Raw genomic sequence first — 27,630 nt, forward strand, 5'->3', positions numbered from 1 at the left:
GGGGCTTTCTATGTGACTGAGTCAAGGGGGGAACAATAGAGATGGAAGCTATATGTCTTTGGATTTTTAAGTGGCAACTTAGCTTGTTCTGGACTCAAGATACTATTTGGTTTGTGAATCTTTGAGATGTTAGAATACTTTTACTGTTAAATAATTCATGGCCCCTGGTTGAGTAGGCATTTTGTAGAGAGATGTTTATTTTATTAATAGCTTGTAAAAGAAGACCAGTGTCCTTCACTTACAAGGAAGCTTTCGATTAATGTTACTTGTACCAAGCGGTTTCCAGTAGGGATGACGGTATCAAGCAGAGGACCATTTCCCAGGGCCATTTCTGCTCTCTCACCTGCTGCCCCCACACATCTGCCCCAGGGCATTCTTCAGCAGCTGTGAAGAGGAGCCAGCCTGCAGTCATGGACAAGAATTCTCTAAACCAGACGTGCAACATCTAATCTAACCCAACATCCAAAATGCTCCCAGACCCCATGGTGCCAGAGTAGGAAATTCTACACCACAGAACTGTGCCTCATACACAAGACTATTTATTTATTTATTTGTCTGTTTGTACTGGAACTGAACCAGGGAATCCAACATTCCAGGAAAACACTCTACCTCTGAGCTATTCTTCCAGTCCAGTGTGTGTGTGTGTGTGTGTGTGTGTGTGTGTGTAGAACAAGGAAGGAGACTGAATCCCCACAGCCTCAGGCATCCTATGCAAGTGCTCTAACACCAAGCTGTAACCTCCTATACTCAAGATTCTTAAATATTATATAAAGGTACTCATGGCAGCCCACATCTGTAATCTTAGGTGGTTGACAGGAGTATTACAGTTTGGAAGCCAGCTTCAGCAACTTAGCAAGACCCTATAGACATGGATTACCTGAATACATACAGACCTATATATGTATCTACATAGATTTCAGATATATATGTATATATATATGTATGTATTATGTAAAATTACCTTCAGGCTATGTGTATGAATCATATATGAAATGTACATAACATTTGAACCGTATATGAAATGTACATGAATTTCATGTTTGGGCTTAGGTCCCATTTCCAGTAGCTCATTATATATATGCAGACATTCCAAATTTGAACAAATCAGAAATCTCTAACATGCATTTAATTTCATCTTAGGCATTTCTGATGAGGGGCGCACAAGCCGTAGGACTCTTAAATGCTGCTAACAGTTTCAAAAATGCTCTCCTGCATGTCAGTTCACTTGGCTCCTAAAATTAATTCTGAGACCCAGGCAGAAAAATGAATGACAAAAAATAGTTTTGCATTTTTTCCAAGAGTAAGGCAAGATTTAGAAATTGATGGTGCATCTTTCCTTAGGGGGCATCAGGGTGTTTGAGGGGAATCATCTCTAACCCTTTGGCCCCCACCATACACATTTCAGGCTGGTTTATAGGGGTTTGAATTTCAGTACTGAGCTGAACCAGAAAGGTAAATGTCATCGTGAGGAACAGTATAGCCCCGTGCCCCTACTTTTGTTCACCTCTGATTAACTCCGCACTTCTCTCTGGAACGTAGCTGGATCTGCAACATTTATTTAACACTTTGCTGGGAGAATCTAGTAGTCACAATGGCCATGATACATGTCCAGAAGCCAGCCTGATCATAGAAGAAATTTTCATGTATGAGGACATGGTCAAGCATGTTACTGTTTGAAATGTAGCTGAAATATGATTCCTGTGGTCTTCACAGAATCACAAGACAAATAAAATCGGTGATGATGCTAGCGGAGAAATGTTGGTGACTGACAGATGTGTCCCATCTGCTCGTAATTTCCCCATCTCAGCTGCGGCCCCACAGGGTGGTGCTGATGTGGGAAGGTTTTGTCTAGAACACAGAACAATAAAAAAGATCCAGTGCGTGAGCGCCCTCATGACATCTGCGGTGTATTGAAAACACCTTCCAGATGCGCTGCCGTGGGAAGGGCGTGTTTGCAGGACCACTGGCATGTAGTTCAGAAGCGAGATAGGGACGTTCCGATGGAGTCCTCACATAAGTCATCAGATAGAGCAGTGCAGATAAATGTGCCTTTCACCATGTGAGACACTGAAATAAAATGCATTTGTGAAAATCATTCTAGCACCCAAGAAGTAGTCATATTTCTTGTTGTTATCGACATTCTGGTCAATTGTTTTATACACGCACACACACATTGAAAAATAAAACTGAAATTTTAGATTTTCTTATTTGTATATTTTAATACTTTAAAACGACTCATGGGGGAATTCCAAGTGGCTTAGTTTAATTTTTAAATTGTTTAATACTAGCTCTTGAACCCTGGGAATATTCTACCTCTCAGCCATACTCTTAGCCTGATTTTAATTTTTATTTTGAAATAGGGTTTCTCAAGATTGGTGAGAGTCTCACTAAGTTGCTGAGGCTGGCCTCAAACCTGTGATTCTCCTTTCTCGGCCTCCTCAGTACAGGGATTACAGGCATATGCCTGGCTACGAGTTGCTTCTATTTTATGTATCCATTGATCCTTTAAGATATGTTTGGTTATGTTAAACTACAATTATTCTTCGGTATTTCAGATTTATTTTTCCATGTTTACTTGTTTCTCTTGGGGATGTCTATTTATAACCTCACCTTCAGCTGTTTGGGAGCTGAAGCTGAGAATCACACTAGCCACTGTTGGCACTCATGTGTGCGATGCCTTGGGCCCACTTGGTCTGGAGAACCTGCACCGTGATCCACCTGTCCTCCACTTCACCTGCACAGAGTTTTTCCAGGAATTTTCATCACATCTGGCCCTCGACTTATTCCTGGTCACTGCGGTGACCGTTCCATTCTTCACTCTTCTTACTTATAGGATGTGATGCTTGGGATGGGCGGGACTTGAAAAGGCTCAGCCTCCCGGGCAAAGGGCAGGAGGCAGGGGTGCTGTGGGAAGGCCTCCGAGCCCTACTAACATGTACGTGTTCAGTGAATAGCAGCTGGCAGTGGAGACCTGGACCAGAACTCTTTTCTTTAGACAGATCTTAAAGGCCCTTGCTCTGTTCAAATGGCTTGCATTATAGAATTACACACTTAGGTAACTTCTGGTTTGGGGTCAATTTTTAAAAGCCTAATTTTATAAATATAAAACCTAGAGCCCAGTAAAGGTATGGAGCTTCAGTACAGCCATGTGTATGACACTTATAGGTAACTTCATTTTATTCATAAAGTTTTAAGTACATAATTACGCATGTACGTAGGATTAGTGTATTTTCGTTTTGAAAATTAGTTAATTTTATTTTGTGGGCATTTTTCTTCTCCGAGTGACCTTGGAAAAGCAGTAATATTAGCTTTTACCCAAATTTCCTCACACTTAGAATGAAGATATCTATGCTAACTTACGAAGTTTGGAATCCATCATAGCAAAATGTAATGATGGGTTTCGCTCTTTTGCAAACAAAGCTCAACATTTATTAGAAATAAGGCACCAGAATATTAATTTCATAATGTGCATCAGTTCATAGAAAGAAAGAAGGAATTGGGGTGATTTTCCTCAGAAGTTCAAAACACTGGTGCCGCACATCCCTGGAGGAGCACCTGTCACACGGCCCACGCCCAGTCGACGCCCACTGAGGGTGAGCGGTACTGAGCCCTGCAGTGAGCCTGCTCTCCTCCAAGAGAACCTCGCGGCAGGGTGAAGGTTAGAAAGGTAGGCGGCGGGTTAGGGAGAAATGGGTCAGAGGAGGAACTCTAGATGAAAAAGGAAATCCTATGGTGGAGCAAACAAGACAACCTAAAGGAGGAGAAAGGAGGGGGAAGAGGAAAATCTCTAAAACACACAATGTACTTAAACATCGAAGTCAACCACTAAGCCGAGCAAGGGAGGGAGGGGCGGGGAGGGAATTGGGTAGGGGTGAAATCAGTGATGTGTGCATGTCTGTACACACAAGTTTTTTACTCCAATATGATGTATGAATATAATGCACCAATAAAAATTAAAAAAAAAGAAAGGTAAACGGCGCCGGTGGACAAAACTATTTCTGTCTTCCCGGGGTGCTTGCTTTAGGCCCAGCCACTCTCCTGGAGTTTTCAGCCTCTGCTGAGAAGGCATGGAAACCTACTGGTGTCTCTTTTGTTGATTCAGAACATCCAGCCAATATCAGCCAGGCACAAGACCACATGCCTGGTGATCCCAGTACTTGGGAGACTGAGACAGGAGGATCACAGCTTTACGGCCAGCCTCAGCAATTAGTGAGGCCCTCAGCAACCCAGACAGGCCCTGTTTCAAAGTCAGAAACAACATAGAACTGGTGGTATCGCTTGGAGGGAGATTGTCCCTGGGCTGGGTTCAGCCTCCAGTACAAAAATTAATTAATTAATTAAGGAGAATATATAGCAAATGGCATGCAGAGTTGCAAAAACTGAGACATAAACACAAAGGTAGTTTAGAGTAATTTTGGAATAAATTATGGTCAACAGATTATTTTTCCTAAATCTTTTTTTTTTTTCTTTTTCTTTCGGTAGGGTTTTCTTGTATTCTGCTGTAAAACATTTTTTCCTATTTTCCTCTACTTTAAAGAAATTTATTGGCATGGCATGTCTGCTAAAAGTAATAGAAATCTACCTCTAATAAGGATATTCTATTTGAGCCTGCCTGCGGCAACACCTGAATCATAGTAATAGATGACTAGAAACTGTTCTTTCCGTGATTTGCAAGAAATGTGATTCGATATGAGTTCTTAATTTGGGGCTTGTAATTTTGTCTAAAGAATAATCTCCATTACAGTTAAAACTTTTTTTAGCTATTGGCATATATATAATTTCTTTTGAGAATTTGACATATAATTTCCCTTAAATGGGTATGAACTGCACCATTGTGATAAAAAAAGTATTTCTCACCAGTGTAATAAATTTGGCACATTATCTTTCTAAGCATGGATATTTTAAACCTTGTTTTTCTGAGATAAAGAAAAATCTTGAGGTTTTTGTGACCTTAAATGATTCTCAAAAAAAAAAGCTTCCCTGATTGGCTATAGATTTTGGCTTGCGTAGTTTCTATGAATGGTACTTACATTACTGATTTAAACAGATATGTTGAAAGTGACGGCAGTGATGTTTACTAAGTACCACTGTGCTAGGTGCTCAGCGAGGTGATATCTGGGCACAGGTGCATTGATTCCTACAAGCGCCTATAGCATGCTTGTCTATAGAAGAAGGAACAGAGGGTCAGGAAGTTTCAGTCATTTTTCCAATGGCCCATTGCTTGAGATGTGAACCCAGGCCATTTGTATGTAGACTCTGTGTCTTAACCCATGATGGCCTCATGTTGTACAGGAAAAAAACAACCCTAGACCTCGTCCATGGATTCATAAATAGCGATTTAAATGTAGCAACCTGAATTATTGCTTTTATGAGAATGGAAAATGCAATTGTGCCTCAACCTTGCCTTCACCTTTGTCCTAGGAATGCAGGCGTGTGGTCAACCTGTCCTCGAGGCTGTGGGCTTCATTTATACATTACGAGGGAAAATCACAACTGGATTTCAGAACAGTTTTATTATCAGTTATAAAAGCCACAAAATGATTTGTAAAGAAGCCAAATTATGGTCCCCTTGGCAAACCTAACTTGAGTATTTTACATCATATATATTAAAGCATGAATTTAACATCACTTTACCATCAGGATATATACCAAGAATGCACAAAAAGGACTGCCTTCGGTTGCCATAGGAACCACTTACTGTCTCAAATGTGGAGTGGTTGAAATCACATCCATTATTGTTTTAGTCAGTTATCTATTTAGAGCTATAGCTATCTCATATAATATCTAACATTCAGACTGAGCCCACCAAAGGTCTTCAAGCTTGTGCCGTGTGCTTTAACTTAATATGATTTTGGATTACCGCAATTTAAAGAAAAAGATTTATTTCATGTTGGCGAGACAGTATGCAGTGTCTAGGGAGATTCTGGAAGAAATTAATAAAGTTCAGCCTAGTATCTTATCCAACTCAGTCAGAAAAAGATGTCAGAAGCCGCTGCTTCCTGCGGGATGCAGTGGGAAAGCCAGGGCAGTCATGAGAGGAGAGCTTCCTCGTGTCTGGCAGCCTCAAGGTCTCCGGGCGAGGATTTGAGATTGGCCATTGAATTTGGATGCAAGTCAAGATGGTCCATTAAGAGAGCAGAAGAGAAAGGCATCCACCACTAATTTATGTTTAGTTTTATTTATCTTTTGGTACTGGGGATTGAACCTATACCATTTCTTTTCAGTTTGCCTGCCTGCCTGCCTGCCTGCCTGCCTTCCTTCCTTCCTTCCTTCCTTCCTTCCTTCCTTCCTTCCTTCCTTCCTTCTTTCCTTTGGTACTAAGGATTGGACCCGGGGACATTCTACCTCCAAGTTACACCCTCAGCCCCACTTTTTATTCTTTATTTTTGAAACAGGGTCACACTAAGCTATGCAGGTAACTAAGTAGCTGAGGCTGGTCATGAACCTGTGACCCTCCTGTCTCTGCCTCCAAGCATGTGCCACCATGCCCGACCCAGTTTTTGTTTTGAAACAGGGCCTAGCTATGTTGCTCAGACTGGTATCGACCTTGCAGTCCTCATGCTAGCTGTGATTACAGGTCTGCACCACTGTACCTGTGAGTCTTGAGGAATGCTTCCTCCAGCCCCATGGAGTAGAAATTCTGGGAAACCTTGCTTCTGCTTCTCATACTCATCACAAGGTTCACTTTATACTACTAGAAGGGAAGACGGAGGTGGCTGGTACAGTTTGAGAGCAGGCTGCGGACACCTCTGCTTGGCACACAGTAGCAGCCGGGCCGTTCCAACAAGCAGATGGCCGAGCGCATCATTATCCTCTTAACCTGTTGCCATCATTCATTCCCTTCATCCAAAGGAAAGGGATTGGGCTGTGCTCCAAGTGTGAATGTAGTTTGTTTCTATTAGAAGAGCTGTGGTCCGCTGAGCACAAGGACAAGGGATGGAGTTTGTTTCCTATGAAGACTTAGAAGTCAATTATTCCCTTTAAAAAGTTTGTCTTATACAGTCTCTTTGTCTAGATACATGAGTATTGGAGAAGCAAACCCTGCCACGGGTCAGGAGCACTCTTCCTTGGGTGTGGCTTCCCTTGTCAAGCTCTATTTTCTCTTCTCTTGGACTGGCATCTTTTCTGTATAAACACCCCAGTTCTTTTGCAGAAAGTGAATGACTCCTAGATAAGATGGCTCCTACAGCATCTGGCTGTTGATAATCCAGCAGCAAAACTGCTTTCCTAGCATAGAATGGGGGTCAAGATTCTTAGTCAAATGTACAGAAATTGAAGAAAGCTTTCTTTTTACTGTTATTAAAGAATTGTCAATGTAATCAGAGGCAGAAAGGATAGGACAGTGAACTTAATGGGTCAGTCTCCAGCCTCAGCAGCTGAGTGTAGGTGGTCAGAGGCTTCAGGTCGACTCTCATCTCGTCCTCACTGATGGTTTTGAAGTGGTCTCCACCATCATACCATTAAAATGGAAATGCTTCTCTGAAACAAAGGTTGGCAGTCGTTTTCTGTAAAGGGTCAGGTAGTAAGTTTTGTAAGGCCCAGGGTCCCAATTACCCAGCTCTGATTTGTAACTTCAGACAAAGACAGTGTGTAAGTAAATGGGTGAGGCTGTGTTCAGTGCTGTTTTATTTATGGATATTGACATTTGAATTTTACAGAATTTTCATTGTCACAGAATATTCTCCTCCTTTTGATTTTCAGTGATTTCAAAACATCAAGACAATTCTTAGGGTTTTGAGCTGTGTACAACAGCAATGGCAGAATGTAGCATTAGACCCATACTCTAAAAGATAAGAACCCTGCCAGTTATTTAAGAAGATATAATGGAGCCAGGCATGGTGGCGCATGTCTGTGATCCCAGTATTTGGGAGGCCGAGACAGGAAGATCGCTGGTTCAAGGCCATTCTCAGCCACTCAGTGAGATTCTCAGTCACTTGGCAAGACCCTGTTTCAAAATAAAATAGAACTGGAGCTGGAGCTTGGAGGTAAAATGTCTTTGGGTTCCATCTCCAATACAATAAACAAACGCACACACATCTAATGGACTGTTGTCGTCTACAGTACTCTGCTAGCTCGTTGGTAACTATTAACCAACCTCACTGTTCTAAGGTTTCCAAAACATAGAAATAATAAATGTTTGAGAAGATGGGAATGATAATTACATTGATATGATCACTGTTCTAAGGTTTCCAAAACATAGAAATAATAAATGTTTGAGAAGATGGGAATGATAATTACATTGATATGATCATTACAGATTGTTCACAGATATCAAATGATACTCCTTTATCCCACACATGTATAGTGTGTGTCATTTGAAAAAATTACAATTATTTTGATGGTGTTGACTGTATCGTGGGTGCCTGCCACATGCATCATTTTGTACATGTTAATGTGTGAACATTTTTGTATATCAGTTATACCTCAGGACACATGTATTAAAAAGAAAGGAATTTATTACTTATAATACAGGGGAGGAAATCTGAGCCTTTGAGATTTTTATTTTGAAACAGGGTCTTGCTAAGTTATTGTCTTGAATCTGACCCTCCTGACTCATCTTTCCTATAGCACCTTCCCCCCACGCTTCCTCCGGAGCAAAATACAAAGAATCGTATCCACACACACAAACCAAACTCATAGGTCTTCTGTAATCTGAATTTTCAAGCAATTCACCTAAACAGAGAAGTTAATAATACATCTTTTGCTTTCAGAGATTTACAGTATATATAATGTAATACAAAGTATATATAACATACTGTATAAATATATATGTGTTCATAAAATCTGAGCACTGATTATTTTTCTACGGCTTACACAATGATTAGGTTTGTTTTATTTTTAAGGGCTCTTATTTTGTGCTCACTCTTATTCTTGTTGAATTGTTCTGTACATCTCCATGTTCTGGGTTTTGCCTGTTGTCTTCCTGTTATGTTATCTAACTGTTCTTCTGAGCATTGGGTTTCTTAGCAAGTTGTACCCTTTGTGTGACATTAGCGGCCACGGAGGGTTGATGATTTCTGCCAACGTTTGTTACTACATTAGGAGTTGCATGGTGACCCAGTTCTATCCCACCTTTTGTATATCTGCTGGTGTACTTCTAAAGAGAAAGATGCTTCTGGATGAACTATTTGGTTACCCTGAGATATAAGGGATAATAATGAGAAGGTGGTGTAACAGCTTGACTTTGTACCAAATGTTAAAAACGCTGAGACTGTTCCCTGGTTTCATCTAAAAGGTGATGAAGTGGTCGTCACTATTTTATCATCACTCTTATCATCGTCATCGTGGGGATCTGAACACATCTGAAGTGTTTCAATCCACCACACTTGCTCAGTATGATAGATTGCTTGTTGATGCTCAGATCCCTTCTTCCCATGAGAGCGGGGCTCTCAGGGACTGAGCCTCCATCCTGAGCCGTCTCTACTGGCTTCTTTGCTTTCTGGGACGACAGCATGCTCTAGATTTATATTTCAAACGTCTTCTGCATATAACCCAGAATTGGCCATTTCCTTAGGGGATCTTTTTTTTTTTTTTCCCAGTGGGAAGTGGTAATTAAAACTATAGTCTGACCGGGCATGGAGGTGCACACTGGTAATCCCAGCACTTGGGAGGCTGGGACAGGAGGATCAAGGTTCACGGACAGACTCAAGTACTTAGTGATGCTCTTTGCAACTGAGTGAGACCCTGTTTCAAAAATAAATAAAATATAATATAGGGCTGAGGGTGTAGCTCAGAAGGAGAATGCTTCTAGATTTCATTCCCAGTACCACACACACAAAAAAAAAAAAAAAATAGAAGAGGCTGGGGATGTGTGGCTCAGTTGGACAGTGCCATTAGATTCAATACTGAACACTGGAAAAAAGGAAAAGAAAAATATAGGAAAAGAAAAATATTATGTATATGTATATATCCATATATATATATGACATATTTTAATTCCAGTTCACAATACATAGATTTAACTTTCTTTATCTCACATCTTTATTTCTCTAAAATGTGGTTTCAAAGTGTTATGTGTATATATATATATATATATATATATATATATATTTTTTTTTTTTTTTTTTTTTTGGTGGTACTGGGGTTCCTGGAAGCCCTTCTACTTCCGGGCTACACTCCCATACCTATTTTTTTTAATTTGGAAACAGGGTCTCTTAAGCCAGCGCAGCTGACTTTGAACCTGCATGATCCTCCTGTTTCCTCCTCCCAAGTGCAAGGATTGCAAGCGTGCACCACCACGCTCGGCTAAAAAGTGTTGTATATTTTAAGTTAGACATATTATTTGCTTAGGTAAGAGCAAGTGCTTTTCCCAGCCAGCCTAATAAGTAGCCTCAGTCCTTAGATAGCAGAGGCCCTGTGGGCCTTCCCATATCAGAGGCCAGAGGTCCAGAAGTAAACAGACTGAAGTCTCAGCCTTGCAAACCCAGGCTTTCAACCCAGCAGGAATATTAACACCGGGCTCCGAGGTCTGATGTGAGTAATTACTCCATGCGGCAGCTGAACATTTGATTTTAAGAATAAAGAACGTCTAATGTCACTGGCATTCCACTAAGTGTGGAAGGTCTACCTTTGTTAGCAGCTGCAGAAACCTGTAACTCAAGAGACAGCGTGAATGGAATGTATCTCATGGGCAACGGTCCGGCAAGTTGGAAGGTGGGGAATTTTGTACCAAAAAGAAAGAAAAAAAGAAAATCAAACTTACCTTGTTTGTCCCAGGGATTTGAAGAGGTGCATTTTTCTCCTTGGGACTTTGCAGGATGCCGGGGTGATCATACATCTCATGGCTTTCTGCTTCTCTGTAGACCTCATAGGCTTCTGCCCCATGATGTTTACCAAATGTTCTTGGTTTTGGAATCCCAAAGAAAAGTTCCTGATTAGACAGTTTTTGTTTGCTTTAGGTAAACTCACAATTTAACAGACAGAACAGGGAAGGGTTCTGGGCATCATGGTACACATCCATAATCTTAGTATTTGGTAGGTTGAGACAGGAGGATTGCAGGTCAAGGTCAGCCTCAACAACTTAGGGAGACTCTGAAAATAAAAAAAGTAGCCAAGCATGCTGGCGCAGTCTTGTAATCCCAGCATTCAGGAGGCAGAGACCGGAGGTTCGTGGTTTGCGGACAGCCTCAGCTACTTAGGGAGGCCCTTCACAACTCAGTGAGACCCTGTCTCAAAAAAAAAAACCAAAATCTAATAGACTAAAAAAAATAGGACTGGGGGTATAGCTCAGAGGTACAGTATCCCTGGGTTCCATCCTCATATTGCAAAAAATAAAAACTAAAAAAGGGACCGGGGTTGTAGCTTGGAGATAGAATGCCCCTGAGTTCTATCCCAAATTAAAAAAAAAAAAAAAAAAAAAAAAAAAAAAAAAAAAAAAACAAGAGAAGAGAGTTAGTGGGATACTAATAATACCTTGCTCAGCTCAGGTCCTTCAAGTTAATGGTTCCTAAACTAGAAAAGGAAGTATCGCTGGAGTCCATTTAGGACTCCCCTCTGGAATCTTCTCACTTGCTGTATTTGCCTTGTGTCTCCTGGGTTCTTTGAATGAACTCCTAAGTAAAACTTATCTGCATTTTGTTAATATTATTCAGACATTTTTAATATATAATGAAATGAACTGTCAAAATAGTAGACTGAGAGTCGAAAGCCACAATAAAATTCTACTTGAATATGTCTGTGTGATATTTAAATGTGGTACTATTTTGGATACCTGTATTTTACCTGGGTATCTCCTTATAACTTGCCCAATTTAAATATACTTGGCTGGGCGTGGTAGCTCATGCCTATAATCCCAGTACTAGGAAACCTCAGACAAGAGGGTTGCAGGCTTGAGGCCAGAATTAGGTGGTAGCCTAGTCAGGCACTGTTTCAAGGTAAAAATAAAATTGGGCTGTGGGTGTAGCTCAGAGGTAGAGTATCCCTGAGTTCAATCCTCAGTATTGCAAAAGTAAATAAATAAATAAATAAATAAATAAATAAATAAATAAATAAAAAGCCGAGTGTGGTGGTGCATGCTTGTAATCCCAGCATTTGGGAGGCTGAGACAGGAGGATCATGGTTCATCGACAACCTCAGCTACTTAGTAAGGCCCTTTGCAACTCAGAGAGACCCTGTTTCAAAATAAAAAATAAAAAATAGGGCTGGGGGTGTAGCTCGGAGGTAGAATGCTCCTGGATTCTATTCCCAGTACAGCAAAAACAAACAAACAAATAAATGTAACTAAATGTCTTCTGCATAGAGTATATGGTGATATAAATAAGAACTTCTGGGTCCTGTGTTCTACCTTGATATAAGTACTTGCACTTACCCGGGTTAGGGGTTAGAAATCAAAAGTCAGCATACTAATTCATATCTTTATCATTAACATTAAAATATGGGTCATAGAAACATGTGCAGCTATTCATTAATATTCGACTTGGATTGCATGAGGTGTTCCAAGCAAAGTTAGTCCCGACCTTGCTGACGGCTGTAGTGATCTTGGCATTGCGAATCTGAGTCAGCGTCCTACAGATGGGCATATTGGAAAGTGGCACACTTGAGACTGCTGAAGGCAGCGGGCGCAGCCTCGTCCCCACCCGTGTGGCTTAGGAAGGGGCCCGGCCCCTCTCTCCTCTCAGCTCCTGCACTCAGAGCAGCTAAGGAGCGCCTGGGATGGATTAATTTACTCCATGTACTGCTAACTTCCCAGACCTCAATTTCTTTCAATCATTACTCTGATTATTGCAAAACTATTCCTGAAAGCCGTAATATGTATCTTTTTGCTGGTAAATTACTGCTCATTTAGAAGTCCTCAAGTTAGCCCACTGCATAAAGAAGGTTGTAAGTCTAATTTAAATAACTATCAGTACTTTCTCCCAGCTTGTTCACATTGAGATCCATGCACTTTTAAAGATACCCTTGCCTTCCTCAAGAGCTGTATTTAACACCCAGTAAGATCAGTTCCTTTCAGCCACTGTCATTACGGCTCTTTCATTAAATTCACAAAGGACGTGGCAGCAGTTTCATTAGCAGCCCCGGACAGGCACAGGCGGTCGCCATGTTTAGCGTGGTGCTGGAGGGGTTTTGTTCTCCACAATTGCTGCCTCGCCTGGTGAACCCTTTATATCTTGAAGACTGATCTGGAAGCTGCTCTCGGAGTCTATTCATTGCCCTGTCCCGATATTGACAGGGTAGAACTGCCTCTTTCTAACCCTGGAAAAATTGTGGGGGGAAAAAAATCTCACTGACAAACTCGCCCCTTTCCTCAGTGTGTATTTACTCTGTTTGGGAATGTTCCCCCGAAAGCCTATGCCCCAGTACAGCGAGACTCAGCGGAGGGACATGGCTGGAGGTGCTTCTGCTAGAGTAACAAAAAAAAGGTTCCCAGTAGGCTCCTAGCTGCTCAGTAGTTCTGGGGTTCTGAACCTCCTGCCCTTCTCTGGTGATTGCCGGCCTGGGGAGAACGGCTCATGTATCTTTCTCTAGCTCCTCAGCTCAGGGGAATTGGGTATGACCACCATTCCTCATACTTTTCAGTTAAATTCTGGGCTGATGATTGGACTCTGGGGATTGAAAGCCTTCCTAAAATAACCCCATTTGGTCACCTGCTCTTTTCTAAATATCTTCTCAAATCAACACCAAGTACTGCTGATGTGCCATCATGGTTCCCGTGCTGGAGACAGAGCAGTAACCCCGGCCAAACGCATCCTGCCTTGTGGGATGTGCACCCTGGAAGGGGCGATGGAGGACCATGGTGAGTCAGTAAGCTGTGCAGCATGTGAGCGGGTGTCGAGTGCCCTCTGAAGGAAGCTGGGCAGCGCCACGCAGGGCACCCCTGCTCTGGTGGGGCAGTCTGGAGAACAGAGTTGAACGGTAACCAGGGCAAGATGAGGGGAAGCCCTGGGAGTGGCTGAGGAGAATGTTCCAGGAAGACGGGCACAGCTCAAAGATGGAGTCTGCCGGGGCGGGCGGGGCAGGAGCAGCCTGGACCGCACTGTGGCTGTGCCTTGTGGACCAGAGCCGTGGCAGTGAGCTCCAGCAGGTGAGGTTTCGGGGTGCGGACATTCAGGGAGGGTATTCGGAGTCCCCAAAATCTACAAATGACTGTTTTTTGTACCTAATTTTGGAGCAAAACCTGCCTGTGATTTGAAATCTATTCAGATCTGACTGGACATGGAGCTGTTTAAGGTCTTTTCTCCCCCTCCCTTAGAATTGATATTCATAGGTTTTGATATAGAACTATTGGTGCGTCTGGTTATAGGGCGTTCTCCCAGGCTCTGCTGGGAGTGACAGACAATGAACAAAATGTACGCCCTCTTAAAATCAAAAGCCTCTGATTTCTGAACCCCATTCTGCCTCAAGGCCTTCAGCCAAGTGCTCATGGCCCATCCTAAAGCCCACAGCCATGGCCAGGTCCTGTTTTACATGGCTATTATTTTAGCACTGACCAAGCTGCCTTCTTCACCCACATTCTTTTCTTGGTACCAGGATTGAACCCCAGGAGTGTTCTACTTCCAAACTATACCCCAGCCATTGATTCATTCGTTTGTGTGTTTGTTTGTTTACAGGGATCAGAGGTAGAATGCCTGTGGGTTCCATCCCCAGTACCACACACACACACAAATCCACTTTGCCATCTTTCTCTACATTTTACTTATGCATTTGCTACTAGGTCAGGTCTCTAGGTAGCTCCTTGTTATGTTTAATTTTTTAATTTTAATTTTAATTTTTTGTGTTACTGGGTATTGAACCCAGGGGCATTCTACCTCTGAGAGACACCCCAGCTCTATTATTCTCCCTTCCTTCCTTCCTTCCTTCCTTCCTTCCTTCCTTCCTTCCCTCCCTCCCTCCCTCCCTCCCTCCCTCCCTCCCTCCCTCCCTCTTTCTTTCTTTCTTTCTTTCTTTCTTTCTTTCTTTCTTTCTTTCTTTCTTTCTTTCTTTCTTTCTTGTGGTACTTGGGTTCCTAGAAACCCTTCTACCTCCAGGCTACACCCCCAGGCCTATTTTATATTTTTATTTGGAAACAGGGTCTCTGAAGCTAGTGAGGCTGGCTTCAAACCTGCGCGATCCTCCTGTCTCCACCTCCCAAGCACGACGATTACAAGCGTCTGCCACCACGCCAGGCTTTATTCTTTATTTTGAAACACGGTTTCACTAAGTTGTGGAGGACCTCACTAAGTAGCTGAGGCTGTCCACAAACCCCGATCCTCCTGTCTCAGCCTCCCAAATGCTGGGATTATAAGCATGCACCACCACGTAAGTCTGATTTTTATAAGTATGAGGACCACATTTGTTTTGGGTGATGTTTATCTGGTCGGTTTATATTTGTTGTTTGGCTTTGCAGTTATCTTTCTCTGTCCTTTTTTATTCGTGTGCTTAGGTGTGATGTGTACATTTGCCAAGTACATCCGTGACTTTATCAAATGTAGTCATAAAGATATGGGGAAGCCAGGGATCATGGAACTAGCCTTGGTCCTGACTTCAGCTTTGAGGCTCACAATAGCAGGGACTCTGCTCATTCTCAAGTTTCTAGTTCGCCTGACATTCTTGGTAGCACATCACAGGCACTGCATCCTGGAGCATAGGAGATCCCACTTGATGCCTTTCCAGGGACTTTAATCACTGTGTCTCCATCATCTCCTAGTGGCCCAAGAAATAGATGGAAGCCTTGTTCTAAGCCGGATGGTTGTATCATTAGCATCTTATTGCTGCTATGACAAATTACCACAAATTTAGTACTTTATTATCTTACACTTACGGGATTCAGATGACTTGAAATAAAGCGATAGCAGGGTCAGTTCCCTCTGGAAGCTCTGGGGGAGATGCTGTCCCTTGCCGGTTCCATCTTCTAGAGGCCTCCTTCATCCCTTGCTCCCGGCCCTTATGTCATCCTTGGCGTCATCACTCCCATCTCTGCTCCTGCCATCAGCCCCTCCTTGCACATGGGCTCTCTAGCTTTCCTCTTGTGAGCTCCTTGTAGTGATTGTGCCTTCACTGATAACCCATCAGCCTTATTTTAATCATGCCATGTGAGGTAACACACTCTCAGCTCCTGGGAACTAGAATATAGACATCTTTGGTGGCCTTTTTTATGCCTACCATAGACATGATGAGTTTGGGCAAAGTTGCTGACTGAGGGCACACGGAATCTCTAAAATATCCTCTGTCAGAAGGACTATAGATAACTAATGCACTGCTATCTTAGAGCAGTTACATTAGAAGAGGGCTAGGCGGGCAGCTAGTGAGGCCCTGGGTTTGATCCTTACACAGCCAAAAAAGGGGGGATTTTGAATGTTTTCACCCTAAAGAAATGATACACATTGAAGGAAATATATGTGTTTAATCTTACTTAAATGTCACACAGTGTACACATGTATAGAAATGTCACACGGTACCCCATTAATATGTATAACGTTATAGGACTATTTACTAGTTAAATTAATTTTCAAGTAACATACAATAAAAATGGAAAAGTTTCATCTATGCAAAATAAAATGAAAGATCCTTTTATTTTTCCCAGTGGTCTTTCTCTAATGGACAATAGTTTTCTAGATCTAGGGCTTGGGGTATTAATCTGCTAACTACACAGGAACTCCCTATTCTTTTCTACCTATGGGACTTTTTCTACTGAGGATATAATTCTGAGTCAGCTACATATTTTAGCTCTATTTATTGTGCATCTCTGTACCCCAAATGGTAAGACCTGACCCCTGACCTGGAGGACCTTGTGGTTGGCCAGAGGAGAGAGCTGTTACTGTGCTTTGACGAGAGAGCTGTTATGATGTGCTTTCTGTTGATTTTGTTTCCTAAGCATCTTTAGAATCCTTCCTTTCCTCTCTGTCATATTTTCTTTTGTAATTTATCATGATTTCGAAAAAGAACAATAACCAATTTCCTTTGACATCAGTAACTCCCACGTTCTTCCCTTCCATCCATTCCTGTACTCCAGGTGTGTGATCGTCCCACACCGCCCTCGCTTAAAACCCTTCTCTTCAAGTCTTGTACTCCAATGTGATTGATATATGACTACAATGCACCAATTTAAAAAATAAATCAATTAAAAAAATCTGATTTTAAAAAAAATAAAATAAAATAGTTTGTTAACTGTTAAAAAAAAAATCCTTCTCTTCCTGGAGTCTTTGGAAATGGTAATCCCCCACCAGTCTTATTCCACGGTGCATCTCTGCTTCTCTACTCTGCTCCTCTTTCCAGCCCTTTCACCTTCTGTTTTAGCCTCAGGGAATCAGCTTCCCTTCCTGCTCCATGCACTACCTGGGCTCCTGCTGCTACAGTGCTCCTCTCCCTGCTGGCCCCAAGCCTCCTCCTTCCCTGCCTAGGACCCTGCAGTGCATCCTCCGGCCTGGGTTCAGGCTCTGCGTCTGGGAAGCCCAGAGGCGCATCCCTGGGTAGCCTCTCTTCCTTCAGGAGTCCGAAGGTGGTCATTGCTCTGCGTCATGATTACTGCCTTGCTGGTCCTTTCCTAGAGTATAGATTCAGTTAGCTAAAGGATGGATCCCTTGTTCGCTTATGTGATGGCGTGTATGCCTCAGAAACGCTGTTCATTTCATTTTGCTCGCGTGGATGGTTGGATCCATGCATGTGCAAATGTTGTACTATAAGATGACCTGCAGATTTGAGCAACACATATAATTTGACATTTCTGGGTGGATTCTGCGCTACAGTCTTGGTCGTTAGCACACTTTTTCCTCCGTTTGTATTATTTATCATGCAGACGCTGTATGTAACTATTTGTGTGGTCAAGTGCATGGTTTTTGTTTTTTTTAAGGTCTCCCTTCTCAGAGTTCACTGATGTGGGAGTTGTAGAGAGTTGCTAGTCTGAGGCAGCTGTTTATCTTACACAGGAAGTCTGTGGTATGAAGGCCGAGTAGCTCAGAAGGGAGGTTCCACCAACATATCTATAAGTCCTGGAGGGAGATCTTTTTACCTTTTAGCACCCTCAGTATGACCTGCATAGTTGAAAGGAATCAAAGTACATACGTCAGAGTTTTCCCAATAGAGCCAGGGATGTCGCTCAGTGGCAGAGTACTTGGCTTGCATGCCAAGGCCCTGTACTAGAAAAAAAGTTCCCAGCACTGGAAAAAATTCTTTTGAGAATAGATTCTTTACAGATATGATTTTTATGAATATATTTTAAGATTACTGTAAGAGTATATTTTTACAGGATCCTCACCAAGTAAATATGAAATCTACTTTTCTTCGGGGTTATTTTCTTTCTTTAAGAATCAGCAGATATTTTTTTTCAAAAGAAAAATTTAATTTTATAAAGCAATAAGTCTAAGAAGACTCTTAGTGATTAATATGATTATATATTTTGGGGGATTAGCATTGGAGTTTAAGGAGAATAGAGAAAATATTTTCTCTGTACTAATAACGTGTTTTTAACTTGTTGATGTTGGTAATCAGATCAAGTTAGTGCATTTAGTTAGACATACACATACATAAGACCTATATCCAACTGCACATTCTCATGTGTGGCTTTTTAAGCTATAAATAAGGCTGTTTTGGCAGATAAGACTAAAGATAATGATAGTGGAACCCTTCTTTCATGTTCCTGATGTTTCCTTCCATGTGGCAGGAACTCTACTAGTGCAGCACTCCTGCCTGTCTTCTCTCTGTCCAAGCAGGAGCTGCCTGGCAGAGAGCACCTAAATGCATAGCCCAGCCCCTGTGTGGGGAGCCGCCTGCGGTGGAGCCCTGTTCCTCATCCTGTGAGCGCTTCCTAACATATGGGAGGCCTTGTGACTTTCCAGTGCGGCCTGTGGCTGGGTGGGTGAGTCTGTTTAATTCTGTGCTTCAGTCTTAGGCAGCCCATGGTTCCCGCACACTTCAGCCAGCTGTTGCAGTCTCAGGCTTATCAGTAAGAAAGGCGGGGTCTGACAGCTTGTCTGCCTTTCTGCTCCAAGTCTTTGCCTGGGTGGGGACCGCGGTATCAGTCATTACCTGGTGTTCTTCTATATGTATTTATTTCACATAGCAGCCCTGAAGGTGTGTTGTCTCCCCCCCCTCCTTTCAGATGGGCCCTATGCAGGCAAATCATGTTTAGTGATCCAGTTTGATTTGCTTCCCTGGTCATGCTAACTCCCCAACTTGTGTCCATTAGGACATATCGCCAATGGAAATATTACGGATGAAGGATATCGCGTAATATAAATCATGGAAGAATACAGGTGAACTTTATTCCTTTGCAGCCTTGCAGTTTTATAGCCATAAACAAAAAATAATTCACTGCAGTCAGAAAGCCCTTGAATGTACAGGAGCTTGCCCACCACTCCTGGGTCCAGTGGCTGCTTTAACTGAATCCAGCATGGACCTCCTGTGCTTTATAGCATGAATAGAATCCTCCTTTCCTTCATTCTCTTCTGTGCTTGGCTAAACTCCTCGAGCTCTCCTTACCTCTGTTCACATAGCACTTTCTCGTACTGGCCTTCTACGCCCATGCTGTTGACGGCTGGTCCACCTTGTCGTTTCTGCCAGTCTTCTGCCATCTGGTCTTTCGCTGCATCATCCTGACCATCACCAGGGGGTATGTTTTCATTGGAGCCTTTACTTGCCATTCAACTGATGTCCCATCAGCTTAACAGCTGCATGGGTTTACCACTGTGAGCCCTGCACCCTGGTGGAGCAATAGAACAGGGCTTGGCGACCCAGGATGGACGGAGCATTCAGTGTCTTGCATCAATCAGCCTTGAGATCTTTGTTTATTCTTTTCTACTAATAAAGTAACGTGTTAAAAATAGTTTCTTTACCAATAATTATTTTAAAATGTATAGAACTAAAATCTCTAGCCTCAACCAGGCATGGTGGCACACACTTGTAATCCTAGCATTCTGGAGGCTGAGACAGGAGGATTGCGGTTTGCAGACAGCCTCAGCTACTTAGTGGGACTCTGCAACTCAGTGAGACCCTGTTTCAAAATAAAGAATAAAACTCAGGGCTGGGGGTGTAGCTTGGGGGTAGTATGCCCCTAGGGTCCATTCCCAGACCCACACACAAAAAAATCTCTAACCTCCTTTTAGGGTTTAAAATCTTGGAAGCACAGGGTGAACCCCAATGTGTATATAACTAAAAAGCTGACTTCATGTACAGGGATACTAGAAGACACAACTATCCAACAGTGGAAGCTGCTTTATATGGTCCTGGGGCATGGAACTTAGGCGCACTCTTGTTACATTACGGTGTCAGGAACATTTACTAAGCATTTACTTCTGTTTGGTTTTTCTGTATCTGGGCAGAACATCATAAATCTTGGGTTATTCCTCCAGGCTTGTTCATTGGTGTATTGTCTTCTCCCCTCTTTTCAGATGGACCCTAATGCAGGGAAACCATAGGGAGTATATCTAATGTACATTTCAGTGTCATTTTCAAAAACACTCCTTTGTTCATATATATTAAATGAGGTTTGTAAAAGTGTAGATGGTTATCTAATTTTGTTTCCTATCCAAACATAAAAATATCAGGTAAAAGGTCACCAAGAGTTCAAACATTGATAGGGAGGAAAGTGAAATTTTTTTCTACTCCGTCCTCCTTCCCTCCTTCCTTCCTTCCTCCTCCTCCTCCTCCTCCTCCTCCTCCTTCTTCCTCTTTCTCCTCCTTCTTCCTCTTTCTCTCCTCTCCTCTCTCCCCCTCTTCTCCCCTCTCTGCCTCCCTATTGAACTACTTTAAAATAATTAACATCTTGCAGAGGTTAAAAACAAGAAGCAACCTTTGATCCTTCAGGCCAGGACCACAGTTTCCTGGCTGCTCCTTCCCTGGAAGAACCACAGAGGAGCAATCGAGAGCTGGACCAAAATCTGCTCAAAAGCAACATGACAGTGTGCCATCAGGCATCTCATGTTGGACTTGGCATCTGATGCTCCTTCTCCTGTCCTTTCTCCCAATGATACAGGGCATTGATGTGCGTGATGCTCCTCTGAAGGAAATCAAGGTGGCCAGTTCCAGAAGATTCATAGCTTCATTTAGCGTTGTGAACACGACCAAACGGGATGCTGGGAAGTACCGCTGCATGATTCGCACCGAAGGGGGCGTTGGGATATCAAACTACGCGGAACTGGTAGTTAAAGGTATTTAATGCGTTTTCATACCTGGAGTAATCTATTACCTACAGATGTTAGGTGGCTGTCACTTCCTTTTTGCTTAATGCTGAAACTTGTTTGTTTCTGAATGGTAGTTTGGTAATAGGCTGTTGATGGATTGCAATTAAGCACAAATTTCATACGTGATATATATATATATATATATATATATATATATATATATATATATATATATATTGATATTACTGGGGGTGGCACCCAGGGGCTTTTCTTTCTACCTCCGGGCTATACTCCCAGACCTATTTTATACTTTATTTGGAAACAGGGTCTCACTAAGTTGCTAAGAGCCTCACTAAGTTGCTGAGGCTGACTTCAAACCTGTGCGATCCTCCTGTCTCAGCCTCCCAACCGCTAGGAGTACAAGTGTGCACCACCACGCCTGGCCGTGAGCAATATTTTTGAAAAATGTACGTATTTATGTCAGTTTCATTGCATACAAAGCAATGAATCCACTCTTGGTAAGGTCTTCTGCCAACCCTGCATATACAGATTGCAGCCTATAAGTATTTTTTTAAGGAGTGAACATTTTTTAACTGATGGAAAAATTACACAAAATGCAAATACTTACTAGCCAGGGTGTTTATGATAGCAGGGTGGTTAATAAAATGAAGGAATATTAGTATAAAATGCTCTGTCATATTACACAAGTACATTGATAATACTGTTGCAACATTCATGTTCTTTTTAGGCTCTATTACTATATTTTGTGTGACTCAAAATTGAGTCATTATATTCAAGAAGGTGGGAAAATAAGGGGAAGGAGAAAAGAGAAATGAGTTTCCTTTGCCCATCTTTGTTCATTGAGGAGTTTATAATATTAATCTGCGAAGGCAATTTTTGGTCCCAGACAGAATAATTTGGACATTTAGATATACCATGAGACATTTTTAGACAACTGCAGCAAGCCATTGCTGTTTTTCCTGGGAGAACAAAATGATCTCTTACTTATTTTACTTTATTTGTGCTGGGGATAGAACCCAGGGCCTCATGAATACTAAGCATGTGTTCTACCACTGAACTACACCCCCAGGACTCTGCCTTCTATTCTTTTGCATTTCCTAAATATGAAACAAAAATTCTTAGTACAGGCTATTTCTTTAATCAGCAAATTCCTCTTTGCACAGTTTAAAATCCCAGAACCAGTGCGTGGATATGGGCTGAGTATTGCATTCTCTGTGAACCTGTTTCCTTGTATGTAAAAGAGTTACGATAATGTTACCTATCCAGTAGGACGGGACGGGACTCCCTAAAGCCTATGTGTACACTTGGAATAGCGTATGTAGTAGACAGCAGGTACACGTGAGGGCCAGGATGGGGAGGAGGAGAACAAGGATGTTCTTCCTGTTGGCTTCGTAGATCCATGGTGTTAAATTGGGAACACACATCAGAACTTTCTTTCCACACTGTGAAAATTATAAGTGCCTTCCCAGCTATCTAGCACTCACTCTTCTGCCACACACTCATTGGATGGGAATGTCCTGGAACGTGGTTTCTATTACAGACATACATGTGGTTGAGCAGAGGCTTCTGTTGTGAGATCACTATTGTCTGTGTATATCACACATGGCTTCGGAAATGGTGCTGGGCTTAGGGATGAACATTACTCAAGAATTTCTCTCCCTAGCAAGGACGGGTAGTCTACTGAGGACTTGCACCAAAATCGTAACTGAAGTCCTGTGTCTGTGTTTTGCCACATCAGATTCCCATCTGTTTTGATTTGTGGTAAAACTGAAACTAGCACGCTTAGCTAACATTTTGAGTTTGGGTTTACTATTTGTAACAACACTAAAATGGTTCATTGCTCTGTACCCTCTGTCCTGTTGCAGTTTGTCTGGGAAGTGAGAAACCAGTGTAGAGAATAAGCCTCAGTTTCCTGACAAGTGCAGTAGCAAACTCAGTCCCCAGGACTGAGAAGAGGGCGAGGATGATGGTAGCGGTGGCGATGATGACAACAGCCAGTCTTAGTCTAGTTCTTTGTGCTTCGAAGTTGTTCTTCTTCTTTCCTGTGGCCAGAGCTGTGGCGGAGGCACCAGGCATCACCAACAGCAACCTCTTTAAAATTTACCTCTACAGAAATGTTAATTTGTTGGGTTGGGCGTGGTGGCACATGCTTGTAATCCCAGTACTTGGGAGGCTGAGACAGGAGGATTGCAGGTTCATGGCCAGCCTCAACTACTTAATGAGACCCTTTGAAACTCAATGAAATCCTGTTTCAAAATAAATAATAAAAAATAGGGTTGGGGGTATAGCTTGAAGGTAGAATGCCCCTGGGTTCCAACCCCAGTACCACGAGGAAAAAAAACAATAATAAAAGGATGTGGTAGAGGAAAACTGCTCAGCCTCTGACAGTCAGGAAGTAGATGGATGGGGAGGAGGTGCCCAGGGACAGATAGAAACCTCAAGGCCGTGTCCCCGGTGACCCAGTGGTCTTCAGCCTGCCCCACCCTGCCTTGCCACCCTGGGGACATGCTTTTAACACATGAACTTGTTGAAGTCATACCAGATGTAAACCATACCATTCCACACCTGCTCCTCAAAAGCTTATGTCCTATTCAAGATGTAAATGCATTCAGTGTATCCCCAAGAGTTCACATAGCCCTAACATTTCCAGCATTTACCCAAGATCTAAGTCCAAAGCCCCCTCTGAGAATCAAGGAAAACTCTTGGCTAAAATTAAAAAGAAAAAAAAAAAAAAAGCTAGTGACATGCTTCCCAAATTCAGTGCCACAGAGTAAATGTTCCCATTCTAAAAGAGAGGAATAGGGGCTGGGAAATAAGGGATAGAACCAAAACAAGGCCAAAAAGTAGCTCTGTAGATACTGAGTCCTGCAGTTCCATGTCCACATCTGGGCCACATGGTGTTGAAACGCGATCTCCAAAGGGCTTGGGCAGCCTTACTTCTGGGGACTTGCTGGCTGCCGCCCATGGCTACCTATCTTCCCCGTCTCGTTTTTCAGCCCACAGCTTTCATGGGCAGATCTTCGACTTTGCTGGCACCTCTTGACTTTTGCAGTCTCCACTGCAGCTTTAGCTCAGCTCTCAGAGATTCTGCACGAGTCACCCCCTCTGCTTGTTGCCGGCCGCCTTCTGCGGAAGATCTGCCACGTTCCTGGCTTCTCTTGTTTTGGGGCTCTCCACCGCAGCTTTGCTTCCTCATTAGGGCTTCGCTCACGGCTCTCTCAGAGTCTGCCTGTAGGGATTCTGATCCTGCTACATACTGCTTGGCCTCCAAGGCCTTGTTTTGAAACCTGGGTGAAATCTTCCATGACCTCTTCACTCCAAAATCTTGCAGAATCAGCACCAAATGGGCAGCCCTTAGATCTGGGGTCAACTCCAGGAGTATCTGGGTGTCCTTGGGCCTGGGACGTGGCAGCCTTTGAGTGCCTGAGCATGTTGAAATGAATCCTGGGAACATAATTCTTAGACCTTTGTGAGCAGAGTGGCCGTAAGGTCTCTTTTCAAAGCAACCTCTTCCAAATACATTCCCACTGTTAAGCTTTTGCAGCTGCAGTGGACGGTTCTGACCAATTGCTGCCATGTCCTGAAGACATCTTTCTACTGTCAATATGCTAAGTACTAAAATTATCTTTAGTGCCTATAATCTCTTCATCAACCTTCCTTGGCCTCAAGTTTTTAAGCACTTTTCTGAACAAACTACAATTTTTTAAAAAATCTTTCCTGTCTGCTTACTTTGTCTTCCCTCTTATCACAGTAAATCTGGATAAAAGCTGCCACCAATTCCCATGCCACTTCCTGATTTCTATGAAGTTTCCTCTGCCAGATTAATTTGTGTATCACCTTTAAATTCAGCCCTACAAAGAGACTCAGGGCATGGGGGAAATGTAGACAAGTTATTTGTGAGAATAAAACACAAACGGCCTCTGCTTCCCTTCCCAATGGAGTCCTCGTTCCCATCTGAAACTTTATGAACACGATCTTTACTCTCTCTATTCCTATTAGTCTTCTGGTCCCCTCGCTCCCACAGAAACTGGGATTAAGCTCTGCTCACAGCATTCTAACATTTCTTGAGGTGGCATCTCCAAACCTTTCCAAACCCCTCTCACAAACCAGGTTCAAAGGCTCCTTCCACTCCACACGTGGCCCAGTATTGTCAAAGTAATGACTCCGCTTCCTAGGAAGCACCTTCCATGTTCGTCAGCTGTTTTTCACTGTGACCAACACACCTGATGAGAACAAGAATTACTTGCCTTTTAATTTTGAGGTTCAGTTCATGGTCAGCAGGCTCAAAGACAGAAGAATCATTATGGTGGTAGGGTGTGGCAGGGGAAAGCTGGTGCTCATGTGTGAAGCCAGGAAGGAGAGAGACAGAGACAGACAGACAGATACACACACACGCACACACAGAGACAGACAGGGAGAGGGAGGCATCATGCCCCCCAATGTCCTACCTCCTCTAAGCATGCCCGACCTTTTACCTCTTAGCCAGGCTGCATTGGTTACATGTTCTCACACACGAACATCTGGGAGACATTCACATCTATACCATAATACGTGTCATATTTTGAGCACTAACGTTTATAAATGGGAAAAGTTAAAACTAAAGTTCAAGGGATTGCTTATTGGTATTAATTGATGGTAAATTATTGTGAATTAGTTCAGAACTGCCTAAAGCGCAAACTTTCAAGGTATTAACAATAGGAACAATATTGTGGTACCTTGACATCACATTTGCAGTCCCTTAAATAGAATCCACTCAAAATGTGAGGTCTTCCTTATTTTGACTCATCCTAATTCACTATTTTATATTTATATGATACATCACACCTCACACGTAACAAAGAACAGGAGACCTCAACCCAACAATGAGAACTGATGTTACTGGTTTCTTTGTGATTCTGGGACTCAACCTTTCTCATCTCAAGCGCAGCCTTCAAAGGGTCCTTACTTCCCTGAGATCTGTTCAGCGGGAAGCAAGACGGTGATCGATTAGCCATGTCTGCTGTGCAGGAGGGAAGAGCAGTTGCAGCCATCAAGCCAGCATGCGCCTGTAATAGAACAGGACGGGCTTTGCATTATATGTGTTTGTATGAGCAAGATCAGGAGCTAAGATAAAAAACACCAAAAAAAGCACCAACCACCTGTGGGAATACTCTTGAAAAAAACCACTAGATGTTATGTTTTCTCAGGTGACCAGTCCTTGAAGCACACATGCGTCATTTCGTACAGTAATCTCGTTTCTCACGGGTGGTACCACTCACAGTGGCTGTGGCTTATAAAATATTTCATTTTCTGCCTGGGGGGCCATTCAAGTAGCATCTAACTAATATAGTGGGAAACTATTTATGATAAGATTGTTTGTCTCCCTTCGGAGAGGGCTACATGGAAAGAGACAGTCCCAGGTTGTAAACAATGAGGCGTACTTGGGTTGTAAAGAGCGTTTGCTATTGATTTCTTAGACTGTTATCAAGCTGGGCATAGCTTGTTCTTTGATTCAGAGCCTTTTTTTTCTGTTCACTGCTTTAATAAGACTGGAAGTTCCCTGAGCAGGAGCAGTGGTAGCGTTTATTACCTAGAATGCTCAGTCCTCTACTAGCTAAATGAGCCCATCATGGTACTTTGTTTGGGGTAAATGAGTTATCCTAGAAAATGCATTTATGCTGAGACAAACTATAATATCAGCTATGTTTTTAAGATGATAATCTCTTTGAAATATAAATATAAAGAAACTCAATTTAATGGTGTAGAGGACTCCAGGTCCTTGAATAATTTTGAAAAGATTCTCATTAAGGATCGTGAGAGAATATTTACCAGTTACTTTTATGGGGAAGGAAAAAACCCATTGATGTATGTGTAGCTGTTAAGAGTAAAATCAGTTGTGACAGATGACCCATCGCGGGTAGAAGTACTTGAACAAGTTAGTTTGCCCAGCCTGGTCTTGGGTTCGAGTGACCCTCCTGCCTCAGCTGCCTTAGGAGGAGGAGCAGGTGTCAACATTACCCCTACCACATGTTAGTGTGTGTGTGTGTGTGTGTGTGTGTGTGTGTGTGTGTGTGTACTCAGAAGTACTCTACCACGGAGGTATACCCCCAGCCCTTTCTATTTATTTATATTTTAATTTTGAGACAGGGTCTCACTAAGTTGCAATGGCTAGCCTTGAACTTCTGAGTCTCCCATCTCAGTCTCCCAAGGATTACAGGCATGCACTTAGGTTTTTGTTTGTTTGTTTGTTTGGGTGTGTGTTTTTGGTGGTACTGGGGTTCCTGGAAACCCTTCTACCTCCAGCCTATACTCTCAGACCTATTTTTATACTTTTTAAAATTTGGAAACAGGGTCTCTTAAGCCAGTGCGGCTGGCTTCGAACCCGTGTGATCCTTCTGTCTCCGCCTCCCAAGCGCGGAATTACAAGCTTGCGCCACCATGCCGGACACACAGTTTTTGAAGAGATGGTTTGTTTGCATCTGTGAACCTCTCAACATGCTTTTATTCTTATTAACTGAAATAAAACTGTTCTCATCTGTTTCTCCCTAGAATTTTAATGTTCTGTATGTCTTAATCACTAATGCATGCTTAGGTATTT

The 27,630-nt window shown here is 42.6% G+C and overlaps 1 protein-coding gene across 5 annotated transcripts in view; it reads left to right on the top strand.

Annotated features, from left to right (window-relative positions):
- The window catches only part of PTPRM (protein tyrosine phosphatase receptor type M), a gene marked incomplete at both ends in the record, with an annotated part of 778,612 nt that overhangs the window by 323,420 nt on the left and 427,562 nt on the right, over nucleotides 1–27,630 (top strand). For all 5 annotated transcript variants that reach the window (XM_080714509.1, XM_080714510.1, XM_080714511.1 and 2 more), the window contains one exon: nucleotides 20,885–21,059. In XM_080714509.1, coding sequence (XP_080570635.1) covers nucleotides 20,885–21,059 — 175 coding nt within the window. The remainder of the gene's footprint in view (nucleotides 1–20,884; nucleotides 21,060–27,630) is intronic.

The sequence above is a fragment of the Muscardinus avellanarius genome (assembly GCF_963383645.1).
Source record: "Muscardinus avellanarius genome assembly, chromosome: 17".
NCBI classification, from domain to species: domain Eukaryota; kingdom Metazoa; phylum Chordata; class Mammalia; order Rodentia; family Gliridae; genus Muscardinus; species Muscardinus avellanarius.